General features: G+C 32.7%; 1 protein-coding gene and 1 long non-coding RNA gene across 2 annotated transcripts in view; one reads left to right on the forward strand and one right to left on the reverse strand.

Moving 5' to 3' along the window:
* NBEA (neurobeachin) overlaps positions 1-26,294 on the reverse strand; it is a 754,131-nt gene that overhangs the window by 153,743 nt on the left and 574,094 nt on the right. Inside the window, exons 41-43 of the mRNA XM_051986470.1 lie at positions 4,547-4,664; positions 3,700-3,802; positions 616-731 (exon numbers count right to left, since the gene is read on the reverse strand). Coding sequence (XP_051842430.1) covers positions 616-731; positions 3,700-3,802; positions 4,547-4,664 — 337 coding nt within the window. The remainder of the gene's footprint in view (positions 1-615; positions 732-3,699; positions 3,803-4,546; positions 4,665-26,294) is intronic.
* LOC127554675 (uncharacterized) overlaps positions 1-26,294 on the forward strand; it is a 180,776-nt gene that overhangs the window by 133,904 nt on the left and 20,578 nt on the right. The gene's annotated exons all lie outside the window — the stretch shown is intronic.

A 26,294-nucleotide genomic window follows, 5' to 3' on the forward strand; every position in this document is an offset into this window, starting at 1 on the left:
TTTCCAACTGACCTTATGATTTAGAAATAAAAAAAAAAACACCACAAATGTGCTTAATTAATGAAAATCACTAGATTAGCAAAAAACCAATGCCTCTTTTTAATTTGCAAATATAGTACTGTCTTTGCTAAAGGCAGTTATTCACTATTTAAAATAGTTAATCTGCTTTTATATTTTATTTTGAAGGTCTTATCTAAAGAAGAAAAGATACTGTAGTCCAATCATGGCACAATCTAGGTGACATCTGTACGAGGCAGAATACCGTTGTTATTCTCCTGTCTAACTGCTGTTGCTGAAAATGACAAAGTAGTGAAATTATATTTTCCCATTATTATTTCCAGATACTCCCTGACAAAGGTTTGTTGACTCTAATAAAGCTTCTGACAAAGCTGTCAGAAACAGAAATGGCAGAAAAAGCAAGGAATAGTCTCTTCATCAAAAAAATCTAAAACTTAGGTGCTAGGTTGCATATTTTCTAATAAAACAATATGAATCAATCTAACATAAGATTGTTGATAAATTCAAAAGATATCAATATATTTTATCAATGATAGTGCTGATGATTTTGACAAACATTAACATGTTTATAAGGGATTAAAGAATCAGATGCCTTACCTGCTATGGTATTGAGGAACATTAAATATTCAAAATTAGAGATCTCTCGCCTTTGCCAACGTTGTGTCATATTGGAAGATTTATAAAGCTGTCGAGGGGTGGCCAAGGATATTCTCCTAATAATTAAATATAAATTTGATATTTTGAAGCTATAAGTGTTTTCAATTCACAATGCACTAAATATTATCTGACATCCATATTCAAATGAATAATTTCAATGACCATTATTATAGACCTAAATAGTGTTTCAACTTTTTTTTTTAATCAATAAACACTAACTACACTTTAAAATAAATACTAGATTTGACTAACACCTGAAAGATTTGTCATTGAGAATATGGTATGTTAAATGTCACATGATATTTTCTATTAAAAGTAATCCTATTTAATGCTTGCAATATACTGTTGTTAACAATGTGGATCCTTTCAACAATGAAAAATCAGAAACTGGCCTATGAAAGAGATAATAATAATAGTAAGTAATTACAGAAACTGTATCAAGGTCATTAATCAATAGAAGTTTGTTACCCAAACTTCCAAATAACTTATAAATATAAAATAGTTATCATTGTCTTGTTCTATTTTTCTACTTCAAAACCTTCAATACACTCTCCATTTTATGTGTTTATAGAGGAAGCTAGATAGTGTAGTCAGCATGTTGGGTCTAAAGTCAGGAAGGCCCAAGTTTAAATCCTATCTTAGATACTTACTAGTTTTATGACATCTTGGGTAAGTCACTTGACCTCTATTTCCCTCAATTTTCTCACTGTAAAATGGGAATAATAACAGCACCTATCTTCCAGGACTGTTTGGAGAATTAAATGAGATAATATTTGTAAAGTACTTAGCACGATGTCAAGAAAACAGAGGTTAAGTGAATTGCCAAAGCTTACTTGCATGTATCTGAAGCTGGGATTCTACACCCAGAGCTCTATCTTTTATGTCACCCAACTGCCATTACCTTGTACTTAAATTACCCTCAATGTTTAGTATAGTTTTGGCAATTAGGAGACCCTTAAATACATGTATATTAATCATACATTCTGATATTCTAAGAGTTTTTGTTAGCTAACAAAGAAATTTTCATATGGCATGTAGAAAATAGAATTTCTTTTATGGTCAAAATTGTTTCTGTCTTATAGATATTTTTAGTATACCATGCATAGTTGCGACAGTTCTTCATAAACGTAAATAATCAGCTTTATTTTTAGGCTATAATTTATGTATATTTGCAGAATATTCTCAATATCCTGTATTTAGTATTTCTCAAAGTTTGTACCCTATTTCCTTAATAAACAATATCATTCATTCTTATGGTTTCAATTATGACCTCTGCTTCTGCTCCTGATCTTTCTTCTGAGTTTCAGCCCCATATCTCTTACTGTCTATGGCCTATATTCTCATGAATATTCCACTGGCACCTCAATCTCAATGTATTCAAAACTGAACTAGTTACCTAAACTTGTTCTTTCTTATGATCTCACTATTCACTTAGGCTCTCTTATTCAACTTTCTGGGATTATCTTTAACTATTTCTTCTTTACTTCTCATATCTTATTGCAGTTATCAAATTCTATTGCTTCTTTCCACTGGTAATATTTTTAGCCATCATGCTTCCTCTCTATTCTCCAGTTTCAGACTTCATACAATGGAAAAAACTTCTGCCCTTGCCTCTTTCCCCTCTAATTGGCTAGTTTTACCCAGAGAGACTATTCAGGTCAGTCCTATTTTCTTTCCCCTCAAAGCTACACTTCGGACACTTTACTCAGACTTTATCCCTAATGCCACAAAAATCTCTTCATTTTGGAAGTTCCTCTGCTATCCATGTCTTCATTTATCTTTGTAGGCTGTATTCCTGATTCTGTTTCTTCTATATTAGGTATTTTCATCTTTCTAGTTTCCTTTATTTAATATTTTTTCTCCTTTAGAATGTAAGCTCTTTGAGGACAAAGACAGTTTTCATTTCTACTTACATCTATATTCTGCGAGCTCAGTATAGGGCTTGCACATAGCCAGCATTTAATAAATGATTGTTTATTTGACTAGAGTACAGGTATTCATTACTGTATCTACTGTATAATTTCCTAATTAAGATTATTTTTTCACCTAGTAAAAGTTCTTAGCACAAAGTAGGAGCTTAATACATGTTGGTTGACTGCCTAACTTCCCTTCTTCCTTGTATCTATCATTCCTTTATTCTAAATTTGCAATGGTTTCATAGTATCCTTCTAAATAAGGTTAAAATTATTTTTCCTGAGATGAGGTTTTCCCCATTTTTGTCACCCTAGCTCCTATAATCTCTATCTATATGTACTTATGCTTCAATCAAATTGAATAACTATCTATCCCTCAAGCACTTCAGCCTTCACAACTTTAATCACTCTGCTGCCTATATCTATTGTGTCCTGCCTGCCCCAGCCCTTTCCATCTGTTGAGTTCTTAATACAACTTTTAAAGACCAAGTCAAAAGTCATATAATCCATAAAACTATCTCTTGTTCCCCAACTTTCGTTCATAATAACTTCCTTCCTTCCTTCCCTTCCTTCTTTCTTTTTGTTGAGGGTTACACAGCCAGTAAGTGTTAAGTGTCTGAGGCCAGATTTGAACTCAGTGGCTTCTGACTTCAGGGCTGGTGCTCTATCCACTGTGGCACCTCACTGCCCCAAATAATTTTCTTTTTAAGGCTTCAAAAAACTATTTGGTCTGTACCAATGTGTGCATTTATCATGTACATTGTTTCTCAAAAGTTGTATGCATGAGTATCTTTTTGTTCTATTAGAATATCAATTCCCAGACAGCAAGCAAGGGGTTTTTTAATTAGACAAAATGCATTTAACAGGCTAACTGAATTTAGTATAAAATATACCTAATTTTTTTTCTATCAAATAAATTTCATTTCAGAGATTTAGCTTGTATTTACAGAAATATATTTTCCTTCAAACAATTTACAAATAGAGAATATTCTTTGATTTCTGGAGCACACATAACTTATTAGTTATAACAGTATAACTATCTTATAACTATTATATTGAATCTGAACTATATTAAGAAACCACAAAAAAATTTGCAACACTGTACAATTACCTGGCTTGTGGCAAACCATAACTAGTTCCTACACCAACCCGAGGCAAGCTGTACACAACTTTTTTTACTGTTGCTTGGTCAGGAAAGTTAAACATTACCGAGGCTGTGTGAGGAAAAAAATATGATTTAGAAAACAAGAAAAGTACAAAGTATAAATTTTACAATATAAGCTTTAAGTGTTGTGTGTTGATTTATTGAGATGATTTATTGATTTATTTGTTATAGTAATGCATTATCTTAAAAACCAACTTTTTTTTAAACATTCTGTGCGGAAAGTAGCTGGGTGTAATGGGCTGAGGCTCGAGTTGATGCACTGAGGTCCCAAGCACATGAGGCTAAATAGTAATTGGACCATACTCTATTAATATATAAGCTTGGAGAAAGAATGGCCCCCGCCCACTCTTTGTGCAAGTCCTGATGTGTTGTATAGGAAATGACGATTTTGGTGGGTGGAGGCAGAGGAGTGGAAAAGGAAGGGGAAGGAGAGACTTTTGAGATTGCCATTGCCATGGTTGGCTCAGCTCACATCTCTCTCTGTTAGCTGCCCTCCTGTTGCAACTGCCCATATTGCTATAGCAATCTTTCTTGCCTATATTTGCTATCGCAATCTTTATTCACCTCTTCACTTCAATAAATATTGAAGATTTTTCCCTTAACCTGAATTCCTGACTCCGGCTGATTTTAAATACGCGGTCATTACAGCTGGGGTCAAAATGAGAAATATTTTTTTCTTGGATATAAGAAGGACAAATGTAAGAAAGAAAAAAACATGGAGAATAATTTCAAACAATATTTAATAATTTAAAATTTATGACCATAATTTCCTGTGAAATATTTAGAGACATACTTCTGTTTGCCATAAACACTTCCAGAGCAGTGTTCTGTAGAAGATAACGTCTTGAAAATACAGCTCGAATTTCGCTGAACATCCATTTTCCATGAAGTCCCTCTGTGTATGCAAGAACCTAATATAAAAAGTTAAAAAGAGTTACTATATGTATTTATACAGACATAAACACACACAATACTATTTCTTTTTTTGTCTCAATCAATATCAGGGCTTATCAATTTGAATTTATGAAAGTCTGACTATATCACTAATTGTTTACTGCCTATTTACAAAAGTTTGATTTTCTAGTTTTTAACAACATCACTGATGGGGAAATGAAAGGGATATAGATTAAGTTACTAGTCACTAAATGGTTTAGGCATTATTTGAGTCTAAGTATCTGGACCAAGTAACCACTAAAAACATAACATTTCTAAAACTGGAAACATAAGACGTAGTGTTGGGCAGGTGGCTCAATGGATGGGTACTAGGCCTGGAGTCAGGAAGACTCATTTTTCTGAGTTCAAATCTAGAACAGGACAAGGTCTCTTTTCAGAACTGACATTTGACACTGTCACTAAATGACCCTAATCATAAAGTATTAGGGAAACAGCAGGGAAACATCACTGAATGTCATCTACCATAAAAAGGCATTGTGTGTTAGCAGGCAAAATAGAAATATTGTCCCCAGCCTTTCTTGGGGAAGAGCCAGAATATATAACAAAACAGTGGTTTCACAAAGCTAGATCAAGTCTATATTTAGAGAGATTACCCTAGACAGGGACAGACTAGGAAATCAATAGCTTGAAAAAGGAGGACTGAAAGAACAAGAAGCTAGAGGATTACAGGATTCACAGGCAGACAGGATCATAAGGATGATTTTGTCTAAACCTTCAATTTAGAGATGAATGAAATTGAAGCACAGAAAGACTAAGTTACCTGCTCATAATCATAGAGAAGATGTAGTTTATAATGAGGCAAACATTTCGTATACATTGAACATAAATTGGGTCTAGGTTTAAGAAAGAGTCTAAAAGAATTGACTATACTTGTTATTTTTAGGTATGTATGTGTTTTACCACCTCATCCTGAAAGATCACCTGTAATTTATAGGGTTTAAGCTAGAAATAGGCAACATCTCAAATTATATTTTAAAGTATACCATACCTTTTGACTCACAAACTGGCTGGAAGGTTTAGAGAATACAAGATCTTACTGTAATTATTGTAATTATTTAATTTGGTAAAGCAAAAATATGTAAAAAGTTTTATTCCAACAGGCATTTATCATACATAGGTCAAAATCATACATAAGGTTCTTTGAAAGACATACTAAAAATGAAAATACCTGCTTCACAACACTTTGATGCATAAACCAGGGAGATAGATATCTGACAAAAGCACTCAACATCATGGAGGATACCAGAATGGTCTTTATTAGACATAGCTATCATGATACTGTTATTTGGAAATGATACTGTACTTAATGCATTAAGTCCTGAAATATTGTGTAATCTCCTAAGTAAGATCCATAATCATTCAAAGGGTTAAGTTGGTTTATAGAAGAAATGTAAATTAGACAAAAAAGCCTGTAATTTGGACATACAATCACAGAGCTTCTCCACTGGTTCATATTTATTAGAACAGACATTGTAAAGAAACAATGGCCTGGACCTTAAAGCTCTAGACTGCCTTGGGAAATGATAAAATCCTTTTAATGACCTGAAACTTCTCGCCGAAATAAAAACACACCTTTTTTTGGGGTGTGTATGTGTGTGTATGTGTGTGTGTGATTCTTTTGGTTATAGCTTCAAGTTTTGAAATATTCTATCCTTCAACTGAGAGGAACATCGTACAATAAGAAATTATGCAAAAACAATGATATAGACGTTAGCTTCTGTATTTTAGCAATGAAGTGGTAGACTATGCAATGGGAATAAAATGAGGTATAATTTTCAGATAGATATGTATTCATTTGTGTTGTGTATCATGATAGCACAATGCCTACAACAGAAGGGGCTTAATAAATACTTTTACATTAATTTATTTATACGAGAGGTTTTTTTGGAGTGAAATAGAATAATTGGGAACAACAGTAATTAGGAGCTGAAAAATGATAGGAAACCACCCTTCCTTCCCCCCGTTCCCCCCAACCAATATGACATTTTGATGCACCTGGGAGGAATGATCAGGGAATACTTCACTTGAAAAAATTATGCAATGTAAGCAGCAGGTAACAAAGGAAAAACCAGTGTATAGTCTTAAAGGAAATGAAAAGAAGTATTCATATCTGCATTTGCACTGTTATTCCTTTAGGAGGTAGAACGATGTTACTTAGTTAAATTTGATGGAATTACAAGGCAGTCAACTACTGAATGGCTAGAAGATCAGCCAGCTCCTAATGGACTTCATTCTTCAAAAGCAAAGAATTCTCTAAGGAGTGATTTGAGACAAGAGGTAGTCCTGAGAAGTATGGGCTTTGTAGGTAGCTGAAAACAAAGTACAAAGAAAAACCCAGATCTTTAGAGATAACTGCTCCTCACCTCTTGGAAAATGAGCCTTGTTACTGAAGAGTAAGCTGTGGAGTGGAAAAGGCCAAGAAAATCCAGTTAAGTAAGTAATCTGTCTAGCCAAGAATGCATCTGGGGGAGCCAGATGAGAACACCATGAGAAGAAAAAGCACAATGGATCTTGCTGTGAACTAATTACCATTACTAGATAAATAGTAAAGGCAAACACACAAGTGAGTGGACCCACAGAACATCTTGAACCAGAAGTATTTGCTCCCTTGGAGATTAAATTTATGAGTATAAGTTGGGGTGAGGTGGTACCTTAGACAGAGTGCTATACTCATTCAGTATATATTTGTGATCTCATTTGTGTGGCTGTAATCTGCCTGAGGGAAAAAAGTATTTTTGTTGAATGCCCAAGGATCTAATATCTAGTATTTCTGTGACCATTGCAATGCAGAAGTTGATATTAGTATCTCAGAATCTTTATACCTCAAAATGCATTTATAGTATATTACTTTTTTTTTTCTGGAGGCTATTTGTGGATTCTTTCAATTCACACTTTGTTTTATGTATTATTAAGATTTGGGCAGTTGCCTTTTATTGTTTTTTACATTAGGGTGTTCAGTTTTTTTGACTTGTGTTCTTTTAGAAGACTAATAATACTTAAATTGAGATCAATCTTGCTTGTGTGAAGACCTTTTTTTTTTTTTTTTTAAACATTGTTGCTTTTTGCTTCTCTTTGGTGTATTTGTTCTCTCATTTCTTTGACACTATGGATTCAAATTCTTTTGTTCCGATTTTTTCTGTTGTGTAGGCCATAATTTTTGTTTATAATTTTTATTTTTCTTCTAAAATATTCAGGAACAGCATACTGTAGTTTTGTGCTCTCCTGACAATCCACAGAGGCCTCTGCTCAAAATGGCATTAAGTCAATTTCTTTTATCTTGCCATACACAGATATATGGACTCTTTTAACTGATCTGGAGGCTGTATTTCCTCCTGTTACTACTATCTTCCTGTTTGGTTTATATGTTTATATGTTCAAGTTCTCTAACTGACTTTCCTTTCTCCTAAGGTCACTGAAAATTTCAATCTCTTATCCCTCGGTCATCTTTTTCCTTGAGGCCATCTAGTAAAAAAAAGCTGTACTTTTCCTCTTCTCATTCTCTTTTAACTTCATTTTAATCTGGCTTCCCATCTCATCTTTCCACTGAAATTCCTCTCCAAATTTATCAATGATTTCCTTATTGACAAATACAATAGGGTTTTGTCAGTCTTCATTTTTCTCAACCTTTTTACACCTTTTACACTGTTAATCTCCTGCTTCTCCTTAATATTCTTATCTCTCTTAAATTCTTTCTGGTTCTCTTCCCACCTAACAATTCCTTCTTAGTTTCCTTTGTTGAATCTTCAACCAGATAAAGCCTAATAATAATCCAATATTCCTGATTATTCCATAATCCACAGTTCCATGAGGATCCCATAGGGCCTTCTTCTCTTCTCCTTCTATATTATCTTGCTTGGTAATCTCATTAACTCTCAGATATTTCATTATCATCTTTATGCTGATGATTCTCAAACCTACCAAAGTCAGGTAGAGTTCCTGAAATGGTAGAGCTCAATCAACAAATCAATATTTATTAGGCATCTATTCTGTGCCAGGTACACAAAAAAAGGCAGTACCTTTTCTCAAAGAGCTTAAAATCCAATGGGGAGTTAAAATTGCTTTGTCTCTTTTTGTATAATTCTTATTTTGGAGAGTTTTGAGAAGTAGTAAAGAAGGTACTCTAATCCTACCATGTTGCCAGTGGCACAGGATGGCAGTATCACAGGATAGAAATAGTCAGATAACCTAGAAACATTCAGCAATCAATCTCAAGTGCTTAATAATACTTTTTGAGACCTCTATACCTTTCTTTATGGATAGTGCTGGGGATCATTTCTGAGTTCTAATGCAAGATTAGTTTGAGCAAGTATTTGGAATAACCTATGTGTTGCAGGGATTCATTGAAGAAATTTTAGGTGCTCTATGCTCCAGCTTCTTAAACTGTGGTTTGTGATCTCATATGGGGTCTCATAACTGAATGTGGGGTTCACAAAATTAGAAAATTTATTATCAGTAAATGCTTGATTTATATAACTATTTTAAAATACCTATATACCTGAAGTCATGTAAAAATTTCTTGGGTGAAAAGGAGTTGCAAGTGGAAAAAGTTTAAGAAACCCTCCTCTACGCATTCTCAGAACCCTGGGGAATTTTTACCCAAACTGGTTTTTCATCAGAAAATTAGGTATTGATTTCTCATCAACCCAGATTCCCTATTTATTCTGGGAATTTTATTGGAACAAAAATTTCTTGTTGAAGTAAAAAATTCAATTGTCCTTTTTTTTTTTTAAGATTGGAACAGACTTTTGCAAAACAAAGATGGGTAACATTTTTGTAAAATGTTATACATTTGTTTTAAAATCATATATATGGAAATATGGTATGAATGTAATTATCAAGCCTACCAGCTATAGTAGACCTGGACCCTCATATCAAAGACTTTATTTTCAAACTAAGAATATGTGGACTTTGCTGAGACTCTTTAGTAAAAGGTACTGGGGAAAGACACTGAAAAAGACAATGCTTAAATCTGCCCAAATCATGAGAGAAATATCCAGAATTGGGGCTATGGATTAATATGCCAAAAGTACTCTAGGTGATTTGCTGGGGACAAAAAATGTTTAAATGATTCTCCTCTTGGGAAAAACAGAGGCACTAAAATGAAAGGGCTGGACTACTGGGCTAAGAGTCAGGAAGACCTAGGTTCCTTCTCTTATTAGAAGTGTGACTCAAGGTAAGTCATTTAACTTCTAGGTACAGTTCATTCTCCATGACTTAATACCCTGTTCAGGACTTTATTACGTCTAACTTACTTGATTGAACATTCCAAGAGGTTTTACAGCACCAAGATAATTTCCTTAAGACAGGTGTGACCAGGCATACCATTCCCCTGCTCAAAATTTTCCAGAGGTTCCATATTAGCCTCCAGGATAAAATATCCACATCTGCTCTTGGCATTTAACGATCTTCACAATCTGGCTCTAGACATCTGCCCCTTTACATATTCCATGGTCCAACTAAACTTGTTTATTTCTACCTTATACTTCTGTTGTATAGATTGTCCATATGGAATAATATTCTCTCTCACCTTAAAACCTTTAGGTTTATCAGATATTTCCCAAGGGAAACCTTCCATGATTGTTTAATTGGTGCTTTCTTTTATCAAATCATCTTCTACTCGTTTATCTGTATACAGTTAATATATTCCTGGTAGAAAGTAAACTGTTTGAGAGAAGGGATTATTTTTTCAGCCCAAATCTGAGCATAAACAAAACCTTAATAAATGTTTATTGCCTCATACTCATATATACTGGTTTACTTCTAGTTGGGAAGGGGAAAAGTCTAACTGAGGAGTTGGCAACTGGGCTGGGCTTCATCAAAAAAAAGAAATTCATGGTGAGTCTTTCTATTTTATAGAAAGCATGTTCCAGAGAATGTGTTAAAATACTTGGAGGGAAGAAAGGACAGAAACATATTATGTTTCTGCTTGGCTGGAACATAAAATGCATAAAAGGTGGTATGTAGTAGGAGATAAGATCGATGCCATAAAGCAAGAACCTTAATTGCCACCTAAATTTTTTTTTTAATTCTGTACATAACATGAAGAACAATGAAGATTTTTGAATAGGTTTCTGATATAATCACTTTACATGCTCATTTTTAATAAAGTTACTATAAACATCTGAAATAATGAGACAAAGTCTTAAAATATTTTATAATTTAAATCTATTGGTATTACAACAAAGCAATATTTAGTAAAGTGATTTACTGGTGATAACAGAAATGGGATATATAATATAGATTATAACCAATCTATACCTTCCCACTGCCAAAATATTTGCTCCTAACCAACATTTTTTAACCATTTGAGGGTGTACCGACATACAAAAGCTACATGATTGGCTATCAGTGGTCAAACAGCTAAATTTCTTCTTTAAATTGCCGTTAAAAAAACTCCTTTTATAGAGAAGAAAACTGTTGTGATAAATAATTCAGTAGGTCTGGAAACCTTAACTCCTTATAGTAAGGGAAAAGCAAAATACTAGGAATACAGAGATAAAACCATACCACCCTACTTCCCCCCCCCCCTTCTAAAATTCAGAAATGACTGATGTATCAATAAGACTAAACATATATATGTATATGTCTATCTATGTTCACATCTATATATTGGAGGCAGATCTTGGAAGCCCTCAAATGCTAGGCTAGGAAGCTTCTATTTTAACCAAGATGTAAGGAAGAAGAAATGAAAGCTTTTGAGCAGGGTTTTGGTCAGGTTTGTAGCTTAGATAATTTTGGCAGCTGCATGGAAGGTAGAGTGGAAAAGGAAGAGGATAGAAACACGAAGACTAAGGATATTTTTATAACAACTCTGGGAAAAGGGATCTGGAGACATGAACTGTGGTGGTAACTATGTGTGTGAAGAATATTCAAGAATATTTGGATAAGGTAAAACTGCCAGGAATTGGCAACTCATTAGGTATAAAAAGCTAAGAAAGAGAAGTGAAATTCACAAATGACATGGTTCTACAAAATCTGGGTTAATGGGAGGATGATAGTGACCTTGACAGGAATGGGGAAGTTTGAAGGACAGTGATTTTTTGGTTAAGTTGAATTTAAGATACTATTAGGCCATAAAGATAAAGATGTCCAAAAAACAATTAGCAAAATTGGGCTAAAGTTGAAAAGCAAGGTTAGGTACTTTGAAATAAGCTGCTTAAAAGATATTAAAATCTATGGAAATGATTAAGAAGGAAGAGATTACAGAGAGAAGAGAAGAAAAGAGAGCCTAGACAGAAATTTAGAAAAAGTTTAGATGATAGGGAATGATGATGCTTGAAAAGCATCTAAGATGAAAAGATATTAAAAAAGAATAGGCCCAATTGTAGGTAAAAATAAAAGAAGAGCAATACCCCAGAAATCTAAGAAAGAAAATCCATCTATAAGAAGGCTATGTCAGAGACTGCAAGTTATCAGAAGATAGAAAAGAGAACAGATTTAAAAGTTAAAAAAATTTTGAAAATCTTTCAGTAAACAGTCTAATAGAAAGGCATGGTTGAAAGTAGAATTTCAAGAGATTGATAAGTATTACTTAAATTTGTAGTGAACTGGGCTTATACCCCAAAGAGATACTAAAGAAGGGAAAGGGACCTGTATGTGCCAAAATGTTTGTGGCAGCCCTGTTTGTAGTGGCTAGAAACTGGAAAATGAATGGATGCCCATCAATTGGAGAATGGCTGGGTAAATTGTGGTATATGAATGTTATGGAATATTATTGTTCTGTAAGGAATGACCAGCAGGATGAATACAGAGAGGACTGGCAAGATTTACATGAACTGATGCTAAGTGAAATGAGCAGAACCTGGAGATCATTATATACCTCAACAATGATACTGTATGAGGATGTATTCTGATGGAAGTGGATTTCTTTGACAAAGAGAAGATCTAATTCAGTCCCAATTGATCAATGATGGACAGAAGCAGCTACACCAGAGAAGGAACACTGGGAAATGAGTGTAAACTGTTTGCATTTTTGCTTTTCTTCCCAGGTTATTTTTACCTTCTGAATCTAAGATATACTGTGACATATTTAACATGTATAGGACTGCTTGCCATCTGGGGAGGGGGTAGAGGGAGGGAGGGGAAAAAATCAGAACAGAAGTGAGTGCAAGGAATAATGTTGTAAAAAATTACCCTGGCATGGGTTCTGTCAATAAAAAGTTATTTTAAAAAATAAATTAAAAAAATTGTAGTGAAAGGGTATAAGATAGGGTTAAAATAAACTTTTTTTAAACGAAGGAGGACATTTAGGTATGCCTGTATGCAATGAAGGTGCCTATTGAGACTTAAATTTGAGGGTGGGTAGGGAAATAAGCATTTGGGGAAGCCAATCAATTAAGAAATATTTATTAAGTACTTGCTATGTACTTAAAGTTACACTTTTAGATATTTTTAAAGTTTTACTTTCTTAAAAAACCTGTAGTTACATCTAGAATACTAAAAAATACTTGAGATAATAGTTGCCAAGACTGATAATCTTGTGTAAAATTTCCATAATAACAGTAACCCACACATAAATTTCTTTAATGTTTACAAAGCTTTACTAAGGTTTCTGTGAGTTAAGAAAAGTATTTTTTTTTTTTTCATTTTACAAATGAGAAAAGTCTTGAACTCGAAGTTAAATGACCACTCATGTCGGTCAGCTAGTTTTGTTTCAGACAATTTAAATACAGCTAACCTAACTCTAAATCAAGCCCTTCTCACTATACTTCACAGATTTTTTTATTCATATATACGTCTACATAAATATAATTGAATTTATGACTTGTGAGCATACAAATCAGAAATCTCAAAGGAATATTATGAAAAGGCAATTATTTCTTTCAATTTAATGTACCCTCAAATTGAACAAAACAATATATTCAAAGTTCATTCAATCTTATTTTATTTGTGAATTATGTCATAAATATTTTTAATGGATTCACCTAATATGAATTTAGTATGTAAAAAATTTAATCGACATTGAAATATGAAGTAAGACCAATTTCCATCAACTACTTTTAAAAAGTATGTTCCCCTGTTAATAATGTATTTTTGTTTTACTATTTTTATAGATTAAAATCTGTTTTTAATGTGACAGTGGGAAAAATGATTTCACTTGGAAGAAAAATCTTAGCCTCTCACAAAAATCTAGGTATTAAAAAGGAATTCAAAAGTTAAGTTCTAAAGCTAAGTAAAAATTATTTTCCCTTGATTTTTTTTAGCACTGAAGTAGGCTATCTTCATAACAGTTTTATAAAGAAAATGACAGCTGACAATTGCAAACTAATCCCTACCTTACTTTCTATTTCTTTTGTGAACTGCAAAGGCCAACAGACAGCCTAAGAGGGATCTCAGGTCCAGTACAAGCTTTTCAAGCTTTGTCAAAGGGGCATAAAAAACATAAATAAAAAGATGAAAGTGTCTTTGCTTTTACATAAGGCAAAAAACCCACTCCAAAACTCCAAACCCAAAATTGTGAAAGAATGGAAAAGAAGTGAGATGTTCCATAGGGGAAGGTTAAGTCTGATGCTAATGCTTACTTAAAATGGTGACAGTCTGGAGTAGTGAAGCCTTGCTGGGCTGCTTTAATTTCTCCCTGGAATAGCTCTCTCCCAACCTTCTGCAGCACATCAAAGTCTCTGGAGCTCAATTAAAATTGGATTATATTGAAATGCTCTATCTATGGGCCTGTGTGCTCACTAACACTTTTCTTCCAGTAATACTCCAGATGACAGTTGCCCATCCCAATTTAAACAGTTGTCATAGTGACGGTGAACTAAAGCAGCAATAACTAACAATACAAAGGAAAGGTAAGTGTAAGGGTTTCCACGAATGAAGGGCTTGCTTTTCAACAATGCTGTTTATGCCACCAATGGCTAAACAGAACAGGCACAAAAACACTATTAAGATCTAACAGATATAAATATGACTTTTTTCAGTTAGCTTATTTTACTATAAAATGCCACATATTTTAACATTTTGATATGTATTAAGTACTTAAAAATACTCAGAATTTCATGGTTTTCCCAAAGGAGGGTAGCTATCAAATACTATTATAGATTATGACTAATATTTTATAGATTAGAAATGTCAATATATTCTTTCTAATTACAAATTCACCAAGATAAGAAGTCACTTGATATTGTCCTTAGTATTCAAATTCCAATGATAAAATAACTTTTGGTAGCATATGTATGAAAATTATATTTTATTGCAAATTTGTTACTTTCAGATGATCTATAATCATTGAAGAAGTATCATTTATTTCTAAATCACTATTCAGAATTTATTTCTGGTTTTAATTAGAGAGTAATTTACAATCTTGTATAATTTTTCTTTATGAAATCAAAACCTACTAACACACCCAGAAAATGCTGGCAGCTTCTTAAGAGACCAAGAATGAAGACAGTTTAAAGTTCTGGCAGGACTGGAGTACAATGTATTTGACCATGTCGATTGCCGGTAATGATATTATATTCTCATGTAGATGGCATGTTTCTGGCACTATATAAGTGCTTAACCTTCTTTTGTAATTGGCTTATTGCTAGTCCTTGAATTGTTTTTTCTACCATTGTGCCGATCATCATGGAAACACATAATTATTGTATTTTACAGTATTGTACAATATTTCTTTTAAGCTTTCACTAACTGTGTTCTTGCTCTCCTGGGAAGGCTGTGTTAGGATTCTGAAGCAGCAACAAGGCTGAGTGCACAAAGTGCAGGCCAAAGGGGAAGAAAACAAAAATGTGTCAGAAAATCTAAAAACTGCACAGATCAAAATTTGTCAAAACAAGGCCCTGGTTTAAACCAACAAGAAGGGCCCCTCCAGCTCGGACCTTGACAAAGCACAGCCTTTATATTTATTTATTTTTTTTATTTTTAGCCCAGCTGTAGAAAATACCATCTAATGAACCTGTCTGGGGCGGCTGTCCCCATCCTGTCAGGCATGTCAGGAAATGACAAGCACTGGGGACAGGCCGCCGCCAGTCATCGACAGGCCTGCCAGCTGGAGAGTTCAGCCCCAATCTAATCACACCACCAGAAAATAACTTTCACGCTTTCAGCCTGACAGGATGGACTCAAGGAAAAAAAAAATTAGGACTGGAAACAATGCTTTTTGTTTCAATTATATACCTTTTTCACACAGTAATTAAAAAGAATCTACTGGCACATGCATTTCATGCTGCTTCATATTAATACAACTCAGTGTAAATGTCATTATTAAAATAAAGAAGCAGATGCAGAAGTTGTCTAGATAATGTGGATAGAGAGAAAAATAGGAATAAGACTACCTCTTGTCACTTCTTTAAAAGCTACAGTTCTAAAATATTTAAATTTTTTTAGTTTTTATGGTTTAAATTGTACTCCGTCCATAAACACAATCAGGTATATGATCAATAGATGAGACAGAATCAGTTTTCCTTTTATTTGAGAGCTGAAAAGAGTAACATTCTTATTTTCCCATATCAGTAGAGTATTTCCTATGTTCTGTTATATTTGGAATGAAAGTGTCATTAAGAAAAAAATTTAGTAGAGAATACATAACTCCAACAAAAGGGTATATGTAGGAATTATTCAAATCTTTCTGTATTTGTCTATACTTTCAAATAACATATTAGAAAATTAATTCATTGCTTCAATCAGCTAAGATGATTATCAATTAGAAAATTAATTCATTGCTTCAATCAGCTAAGATGATTATCAATTTATTGTTTTGGAATTATTTAATATTTTCAATGACAATGAATTAATTATATGAAAAGATAACGAGACATCAAAAGGTCTGACTATATTGGCTCATTATATGCCTAAGCATAAGTAAATGAAGATGCATTTGTACATACATATTTCCTTCATATCTACTGGTATTTTTAAGGAATATTTCATGATATATTGTTAACATTCAATAATGAAAAGCTTCCCAAGTGCTCACATATATGCATATATGAATGTATTATAGATAAAATTTTATTTATAAAATATACATCTATAAACACATATCCACAATATAAAGATGTGTATACGTACATGTACATTTATAGATACATGAATAGGGAAACTCAGAATATATTTTGAAATGACAATCACTTTCTGATTATGTTTAAAAGATCTCATTCTTTTAAGTTACAATAAAAATTTACTGTATCAAAGACTAATGAGTTCCAAAAGATTATGCAAACAAAGATAGTAAAACTACATTTAACATGGATTTCTTTTTCTGTGGGTCCTATTATTTATAGAAAACTCTGAGACAATGAAACTCTGATCTATCAATGCAGACCAGCGCTTTCTTTGCAACTTAATAGAGTTCCACTGAGAAGTTAAGTGACCTGTTGAAGGGCCACACATCCAGTATGTATCAGAGGCAGAAAGAGAACCCAGGTCTTTCTGGTGTCAAGATTCCTCTCTCTTCACTGCATCACAATTTCTTTCTATTTTAACAGAATGATATATTAATGATATATGGTTAACAGAATGCTATATTAATATAATGATATATTAACTTTAAGTATATTTCTCAAATGGGTTTTTTTTTAAACAATTACTGTCTTGAAATCATGGATTTACACCTATATATTAATGTTATATACCTAGCTTTACCCAAATGACCCCAAAGTATGCTTTATACAACATAAAAATCAGTTTAGTCACTAAATGATTCTTCTGAATGGGACACTATGCTCAATTTTGTTGTTAAATTGATGTCGCAAATAGGTAGGTAAAATGTACTAACTGAAAAGGAAATACTTCTAGAAAATGAAGATTAACAAGCTTGCTTATTCAAATGTGCCACAAAAGGACAGGAATTCAATTTTATATCCCATTTAGAAGATAAATGAGGTGAAAAGGGCATACTTTAGAATTTCACATTTTCATATAATATGTATTTCATATAATATGCAAACATACATTTGAATGTGTACCAATTTTATTCAAGCATCATGTAAGATTTTGTCATTAGCTTACTCAGTAATGCTTTATTTAATTCATTTCATTCATGTAGGTGTGCAAGGAGAGCTTTGGCCTTTTGACCCCAATTTTCACCTAAAGAAACAAATTTCTTTTTTGCAAACTAATGTAATTTTTCTTCTGCCAACCTTCAACCCTTGAAATATTAACCCCATTCTTATTACAGTAAATATTCATGTTTTTTCATCTAAATTTACTTACAACTAATGAAAACTCCTTGCTTTAATAAGTGATGAAATTGTTTTTTCTTATTTACCTCAAAATGATTAAAAATAGCTATATTCTAATGACTTACTTTGTTTCTGCATAAACATAATTTAATTTATGTCCATTTATATTAGAAATTTCTCAGTGTTAGAAATAATCTAAAGGATGAAGAGGCAGGAAAAGTTAAGATCTTTCTTATTACAGGTTTTCTAACGAATATCAATGCTTATAAACACCTAGGGAGCCACGTAGAAAAGCTGATAAAGTGCTGATCCCAGAGTCATTAAGATCAGAACTCAAATGTTACCACAAATAATTTCCAAAATGTGTGATTCTTGTCAATCAACTAAACTGATTTTATTCTCAGTTTCCTCAAGAACATCTACTACCTCAGGTTATTGTGAGGATCACTATATAACAAATGTAAATTGCTTCACAAATCTGAAAACAATAGATAAATGCTATCTACTATTAGCTATTTTGCATGACAATGACTTGAAATATGCCTTCTGGAATCTGTTTAACTTTTCTATCCTTCTTGGATTCAACATGTAAGAAAAAGAAAACATCCTTTGAATAAAATTATTATGCAACAGATTAACCAACAAAATGAAAAATCAAGTATGTATCTATAAAGTCTCAAATAAATCTACTGTATGAATAAAATGATTTGCTGAAAGTATGCAGAAAATGCAAACCTATTCTAGTGATAAATTTCTTAAATATGTAATCAACTCAGTAGAGTCTTTCCTATCAGTTAAATGGGATGTCATGTAGAAATAACAATCATTTTAGTGTTGGAAAAAACTAAATCAGTCAACATATTTAATAATGGAATTTAGAATAACCTATAGGCTTGGCTATTGGCTAAATTTCTTAATTATGATGACTTAAATATAAAAAACATAAATTAAACATAATAAACATGATTAATAAAACTTCCCATAAGGATGAAATGTTAAATAAACATTTAGAAACATTTTCTAAACTACAAATAGATCTATATAAATGATTAAGACACTATGGCAATCTCAATATGATACCAACCACGGCTTATATTTTTCAGCTTTAAAATAGTTAATAGTAGACATATTTAGTTAGTTAATGGGTTGAATTATAACAAAATTGGATAATATTCATTTAGCATTTGAAAATTTGGATTTGTGAAATATTTTTCATGTTATCTTATTTGATTATAACAACTTTATTATGTAAATACTATGAGCAATAGTATTTCTATCCTATAGATGAATAAATCTAAGGCTCAGGGAAATTAAGTGATATCTTCAATGTTAAAGAACTAATAATAAGTAGCAGAGGTGGGCTTTGAATGTAGATCTTCTAGTCTACATGGTCAATACTTTTTCCAGTATGCCATGTGGTTCGTGATTTTCAATTATATTATAAAGACATATGAAAATGGAAAATTCACAGTATGGAGAAATAATCTGAGGCAATGACAGTTATATGATCTGCCCAAAGTTACATACTTATTAAAAGTTAAACCCTGGAGTTGATTCTAAGCCATCTCTATTCCACAACCAGCAATCTCTTAATTAAATCATGCTTTTCTAAAAAGTAAACCAGCAACTTCTTTGTAAAATTAATAAACTATGTAATATAGTGATATGTTTTATATATTTAATAATTAACATATGTAATAAAAGCTTATTCAAAGATTTCATTAGAAACAAATTCAAATATTATTCTATAGTATTTACTTATTTCACTGAAAACATCTGAGTTTATTGTGTATGCAAGAATATGGCAAAGTAATCTGTGAGGTTCAGGTGAGATCAGTTTAAAACCATATACCTATGTCCCCAAGTTACATAAGTAGTTAAACTCCTGAAAAGTATTATGCATATCAATGTATTTATTTGGTCATGAGAGGCATCAAATGAATTCTGTTTACCTGGAATACTACTGGATAGTTAGGAATAGAACAAAATATTGGTTAAAAAAATGAGAGACAGATAGACAAAGACAGCGAAAGACAGAGAAAGAGCAAGACAGAGAGAGAGAGAGAGAGAGAGAGAGAGAGAGAGAGAGAGAGAGAAAGAGAGAGAAAGAGAGAGAGAAAGAGAAAAAGAGAGAAGAGAAAGAAAAAAAAGTGTAATATAAGCTAGGTATAGATGCTAGAAATATGAATACCAAAAATTATAAAAAGTATGTGTTCTAATAGGGGAGCCAACAAATATTAAAAAATACATGCAACATAAATATAAAGTGATTAAATACAAGATAGTTTTAGAGATAGGACACTAATAATTGAGGGAATTAAAAGAGGATTTCATGTAGATGATGGTGGTGTAACTACATCCTAATGGAAAAAAAAGGAACTTTCTTTTGTGAGTAGAAAAAGGGGTTCACATAAGGACAGAAATGGCAAGATTTGGCAACTAGTTGAATATGTGTAAAGGAGTGAGTTCAGGATAATGTTGAATTAAGGTCCATGTCTAAGTGTGAAACCCAGAAAGTCTGTAAAGGGTTAAAGGGGACTGTACCATTAAGGGACAGATCAGTTCTCTGAAGCCCCAACAATTGTGAATTATAACACACTTGAGAACAGAGTTAAAGGAAATGCAAATCAGTCTTTACTGTTAACAAATTTACTGAAGTTGATATTGCTTGTGAATTGGGAATGAAATAAATCGGAAGGAATAGGAAAAAGGTCAGAGAATGCAACTGCCTCTCAGTCTCCTTGTATCATTATCAATCATCCTCTCACATGAAAGGATCTATTCTGATGGTCAGAGTTAGATTCCCAGCAGCCACTAGGTGGCTCCTGTAATAATGCTGGAATTATGAACCTGAAAGACTAGAAGGATAGTGATGCCTTCAAAAAAAACAGGGAAGTTTGAAAGAAGAGAAGGGTTAGGAGAAAAGACAATTAGATCAGTTTTGGATTAAGACTGAGTTTTGAAGCAGGTGGTGATGTAGACTTGAAATTTAAGGAAAAAGAGGTGATTTCTATAGAGAAATAATAGTAAAACCCATGGGAGTTAACAAGGTTATGAAGAAGATATAGAGGAAAGAGATGAGAGGAGAGGACCTAGGATAAAATCTTTGGGAAAACTCAAAGGCTGTGATATATGCTTTGTATAATGAGCCAACAAAGTAGACTGATAAGTTGGAGGCAAAGTAAGAGAAAGAGTCATATATACAGACAAAAGTATTTGTGAGAAAAGCATGGTCAAAAGTGTCAAATGCAGCAAATATGCTGAGATGAGAGGGCCAAAAAAGATCATCAGACTTGGCAGAGATCGTTGGTTATTTTGGAGAGAATAATTTTGAGTGATGAAATAAAAAGCTTCATCAAAAAAGTAAAAAAGAATAAAAAGTATTAAGGAGAAAAAGAAATGGAAGTAGGTGCAATTAAGTGGAGACAACTTTTCCAAAGAGTGTGGCTGAGAAAAGCAGGAAAGATAGAGGACAATAGCTTAAAGGGATTACAGGGTATACTGAAAGTTTTTAAGGATGAAAAGAGACTAAGGCATGTTAGGGGGCAATAGGGAAGAAGCCAGTTGAAAGAGTTTGAAGATTTAAATGGTAATATGGACTTGCCATATTCCAGTTACAAGAATGATGTTACAAGTTGTGTCATATACTCATAACCAAGAATGGCTAACTTCTGTGGTGGACTCCTGCTGAGACTGTCCAATTCTTTTGGAATGCATTTTTTTGGCTCCATAGTTTTCTTTTTTCATATCATCTCTGACCAAGGTCCTCAATTTGTCTTGCATTTCACTATTCATGATTCTTTAAGTAAAAAATTCCCATTCCATGACATAGCGTTTCCTTGTCAGATGGGTCCAGTAGCTAAACTAGCTGTTTGAAGAGCATTTCAAATTCTACAATCTATCATTAAAGAAAGCCAATTATCCCACTTTTTATCATGAAACTGTTATAATAATGTTTTATTTATTTATTCAAAACATGAGCTACTATATGCTTTTTATCTCCAGTTTTTTTTCCCCTATAGTTATCTAGTCCCTACAACTATTGACAAATAAAGGTAGTTAGAAGCTTCATCATATTCTGAATCATATCTCGTTTTTATCCTAATGTTTACATATTACAAGGCTTTCCTGGAAACTAGTGGACTAAGTAATGGGCCTTTTCTAAGGCCCGAGGTCTAATCATACAGTATTACCATTTTCATTTCACATCTACTCTATATTCAAAGAGCCCTTGTAGTGATGCCTCCAATTTTGTGCTAAACCATATCTGCTGAATCGGTTGCCCAACCTGATCAGTGAAAAGATGAGAATAAGACAGTTCAGAGGTCATACATTCACATAGGTAATGAAAGAACATGATTGGCAGGGACCTAGACTTGAGGAGAGAACATGCAAACCAGGATATGATATATACACTTCAGAAACAATAGGAACTTTCTACTAAAACAATCCCACTAAGCTCTATCATTTGAGTTCCATCAAGGCATTTAGAGGTGGGAAAAAGGGGGACAGACATGGATAGTGTCTAGGCCCATTTCATTACTGATGTATCTGAGAAAGGAGAGAGTATGACTAGAAACTAATACCACTGAGGGGAAAAATTCCTTCTGAAATAATCATTTGCTCATATTTTGTAATTGTCATATTATTAGTTCTACTGTGATGGCCTCACATTGCCATTCAACTTGACCATTGTTCTGGTCTCTGTTTTATGACCCCTATTTTCACCAGTTACTACTTTGATTTTTACTTCAGCACACCACTTTCTACTACTCTTTTCAGTTCCATGAGTTTTCTGTTTTCTCCCCCTCCCATTCCCCTGTATACTCACTTTCTCCAGATCTCTTCATTGTTCTTGAACATCAATATTCTTTGGATTCAGCATAACAGGGTTTTAACATGTGAAAATTTATAGAACTTATTTTTTTGGTGCCTGAAGAGACCTCTTTATAACCATTAACTTTCATCAATTTAAATTTAGGCCATCATTTCAACCTCTCAAAATGGCTTTAGATATTGTTTCTGCCACCTAATAAATGAAGTACTTTTCAAAGCATTATGTCCTTTACTAATTTGATCAAAATTTCTTCAGCTAAGTAACTGATAAAATTTTTGAACACAGCAAAGTAAAAGAGAAAGTCTGATATTCTAGATGTGCCTTTGTGTCAACATTAATCTATTAATCATTATCCATTTACCAGTTATGGATACACTTAACTAGGCTATAATCCACCCTTATTTCTTCATTTTATTCACTAGGTTCTAAGGAGATTTTATCAACTTTCTCACTGAAATAATAATAACAGCAAAAATTCACATATGTTTTATGCTTTACTAAAAAAAAAATTCTTAGCACAACAATTTTGTCAGGTAGATAGGTTACATGCTATTATTAGAATCTAGAATTCCTAACTCTTGTCAAGAGTCATCTCAAATGCCACCTTCCTTCACATTCCCAATTGCTAGTGTTTTATATTTTGTGTATATTGTATATGTACATGTTTCTCTTGCTAGACAAAACTCATTTTGGACATATCCAGTTTCACTTTTTTTTAATTTTATACACATAACCTAATATAAAGTACTTGTTCACTAATCTGATTAATGACCATCTTACAAATCAGAAAGTTGCAGTTTGGAGGTTATGATTTGCCCACAGTCTACATGGTTATTATAAATGCCAAAGTCAAGACTATTATTCTAATTTTTTGATTTCATGGTCTTTTTCTCCCATTAAACTAAGATATCCCTTTGAAATCTGCATGTATAGTATTGTGTGTTTAAATTCCATGAACCAATTAATTAGCACCTGATATTCAGGAGAGGGAATGGTTCAGAGAAAGTGTCTGGTCAACTAGGACCTGGCTTTTCTGATCCTTCATTTTATCTTACTCTATGGGTGAAAACATGCCTAGTTTTCCAGATAGCAAAATAGCATACACCTGATTGTATCACATAAATACACATAAACTGAACATTACAATGGACTTTCTACCACTAGGATTCTGTTATGTCACACCTCTAAACTTGGTATCATTAGCCTTTCATGTAATGTCTCTTCAAGCTGCAGCAACAAATAATGCTCTCCAAAGATGTACTAGTCCCGTTCATCTTATTTTCCTCCTATAAGTATTCTGCTTATGCATTAGTAGGCAAAAGTACCAATCCAAGCAGATTTTCATTGCTTTGGCATGTCTCAAGGAAGTCTTTATGGTGTTAGCTCCTTTGTACTATCCTTTGTCAGAACACTGCTCCGCTTTTTCCTCCTTACCAGACAACTGTAGTTTTCGAATGATGTTTCATTTTAGTAATAATGATAATCATTCATACTTACAATGTGTAGCATGGAATAAAGTGCTTCCACATACAGCATCTCATTTGTTCCTCACAACAACCTTGTGAGGTAATTAGTATAAATACTATACATAGTTAGCAGATTGCAAAGCTATGACTAAAATTCTGATATTCTAAATCAAAAAGTCTTAACTATTTTCTAAAAGTCTCATCAATTTTACCTAAATCTGACATGGGCAAAAGTATTCTATGGCAGTTTTTATGAAGTAGTCTAAAGTGTACTATATCCCTTCAGGATTCTTTTGGGTTAATTTCTCCACAATATTCTGAAAATATACAGCATTGCATTGGTATAACAGTATAGTAATGATAATTATGTTACATCTCAACTTAATATTATATTAATAACTTTAACAACAACTCAAACCTGAGTTAGTAGTGGTGTTATTGTCTCCATTTTATAATTGAGAAAAGTGAGGATTAAACTTAATTAGATAATATGTTTGGTTCATCAAAGCCAGGACCCAACTCTGGGTCCTGTTAATGGATTAGATGTCTATTGTTCCTTTTAATACAACATAGAGGATTAAAAAGTAAAACAGATTTAATCTGGCATTATTTTATTCATTTAATAAGCATTTAAATACCTATTAAATATAAGGATTGTGGAAACTGTTCCTACCCTCCCATAGGTCACCCAATGACATAATACCTAAACTTAAATAAATTCTATAAGAGAAAATGAAAGGAAATATGACATGAATAAAAAAGAGAGACCATTCTCAACTGAGGGTAGGAGGTTGGAGGTTCTGGAAGACGTTGCAGAGCTTCACACTGAAGGAAGAGAAGGATTTTCAAAGAAAAAGATGAAATAGGAGTATATTCCAATTGTGGATATTAGTAAATGAAAAAGCAAAGGAACAGTCTAACTTATTTTTAATGAACACATACTAAGTTCATGTTGTTTACTACTTCTCTAAATGTTCACAGAACATATTTAAAATACTACATTCTAGAATTTTGGCTTGAGGGACTCTTCCTTATAACTTTAAAAAATCATGTACACACACACACATACACACACACACACACACACACACACACACACACACACTTACTTTCAGTAGGAATCTCTGTTCTTCATGACTTTCAGGGATCAAAAAACAGTTCAGCAATTATAGCTGTGTATTTTTTCACCATACATAAATGTAAGATATTCTTCCAGATCATGAGATCATTTAGGATAGCTAAGTATTCTTTTATTTTGAGTTTTAATCTTCTCTTAGCAATCTCTGATGCATTGCCTTCATTATAAAGATAATTCTCTTTGCAAAAGAAAACAAAGAAAGCTAACTTCAAGAGTGATTAAATGATTTACCCTAGGTAACACTGTTAAAGTTGAGTATCAGTTCTAGTATTAGAGCCCAAATCTAACTCAGGTAAAAGGGAATACTAACCCGGGAAACACAGGAATATAGAGTTGCATTTAGTTTTTTAAATGAAGTAGGTCACCAAAATTTTTACATTATACACTAGTGACTAAAAGAAAGCACATAAGGAAAAAAAATCTGTAATGACATTAAAAAGTAGTCAGAATGCAAACTAAAAAAAGAATGGTATATATGCGCAAAAATATTTACAGCATCTCTTTTCACTGTAGTAAAAAAAAATGGAAACTAAGAGAATGTCTTCTAAGTAGGAAATGGTTAAACAAATTAAAATTTGGAATATTATTGTGCCATAAGAAGTAATGAACTAGATAATTCAGAGGAAGCTGGGAAGAATTTTATAAACTGATACATAGTGAAGTGATCAGAAATAAGACAACAGTTTATACAATGGCAATAAAATTGAGAAAAACAACTCAAAGACTTTAAAAATATAATCAAAACAATGATAAACCTTAAATTCAAAAGAATGGAAAGGAAATACATTAGCATCTTCTAACAGAGAGGTGATTAACTTAAAATGAAAAAAGACCCATACATTTTGGACACAGCTAATGTGAGAAATGATTAGCCAGATTATGTAGACATGTAATAAGGAATCTATTTTTCAAATAAGCTTAAAAATTGTTCAATGGTAAAAGGAACAGTGGGAAGGACAAATTAATAAAAATAATTGTTACTTAAAAAAAATCAAACTGATACAAAAATTTGCTATGCTTGGTTT

This window comes from Antechinus flavipes, chromosome 3, assembly GCF_016432865.1.
Source record: "Antechinus flavipes isolate AdamAnt ecotype Samford, QLD, Australia chromosome 3, AdamAnt_v2, whole genome shotgun sequence".
NCBI lineage: Eukaryota > Metazoa > Chordata > Mammalia > Dasyuromorphia > Dasyuridae > Antechinus > Antechinus flavipes.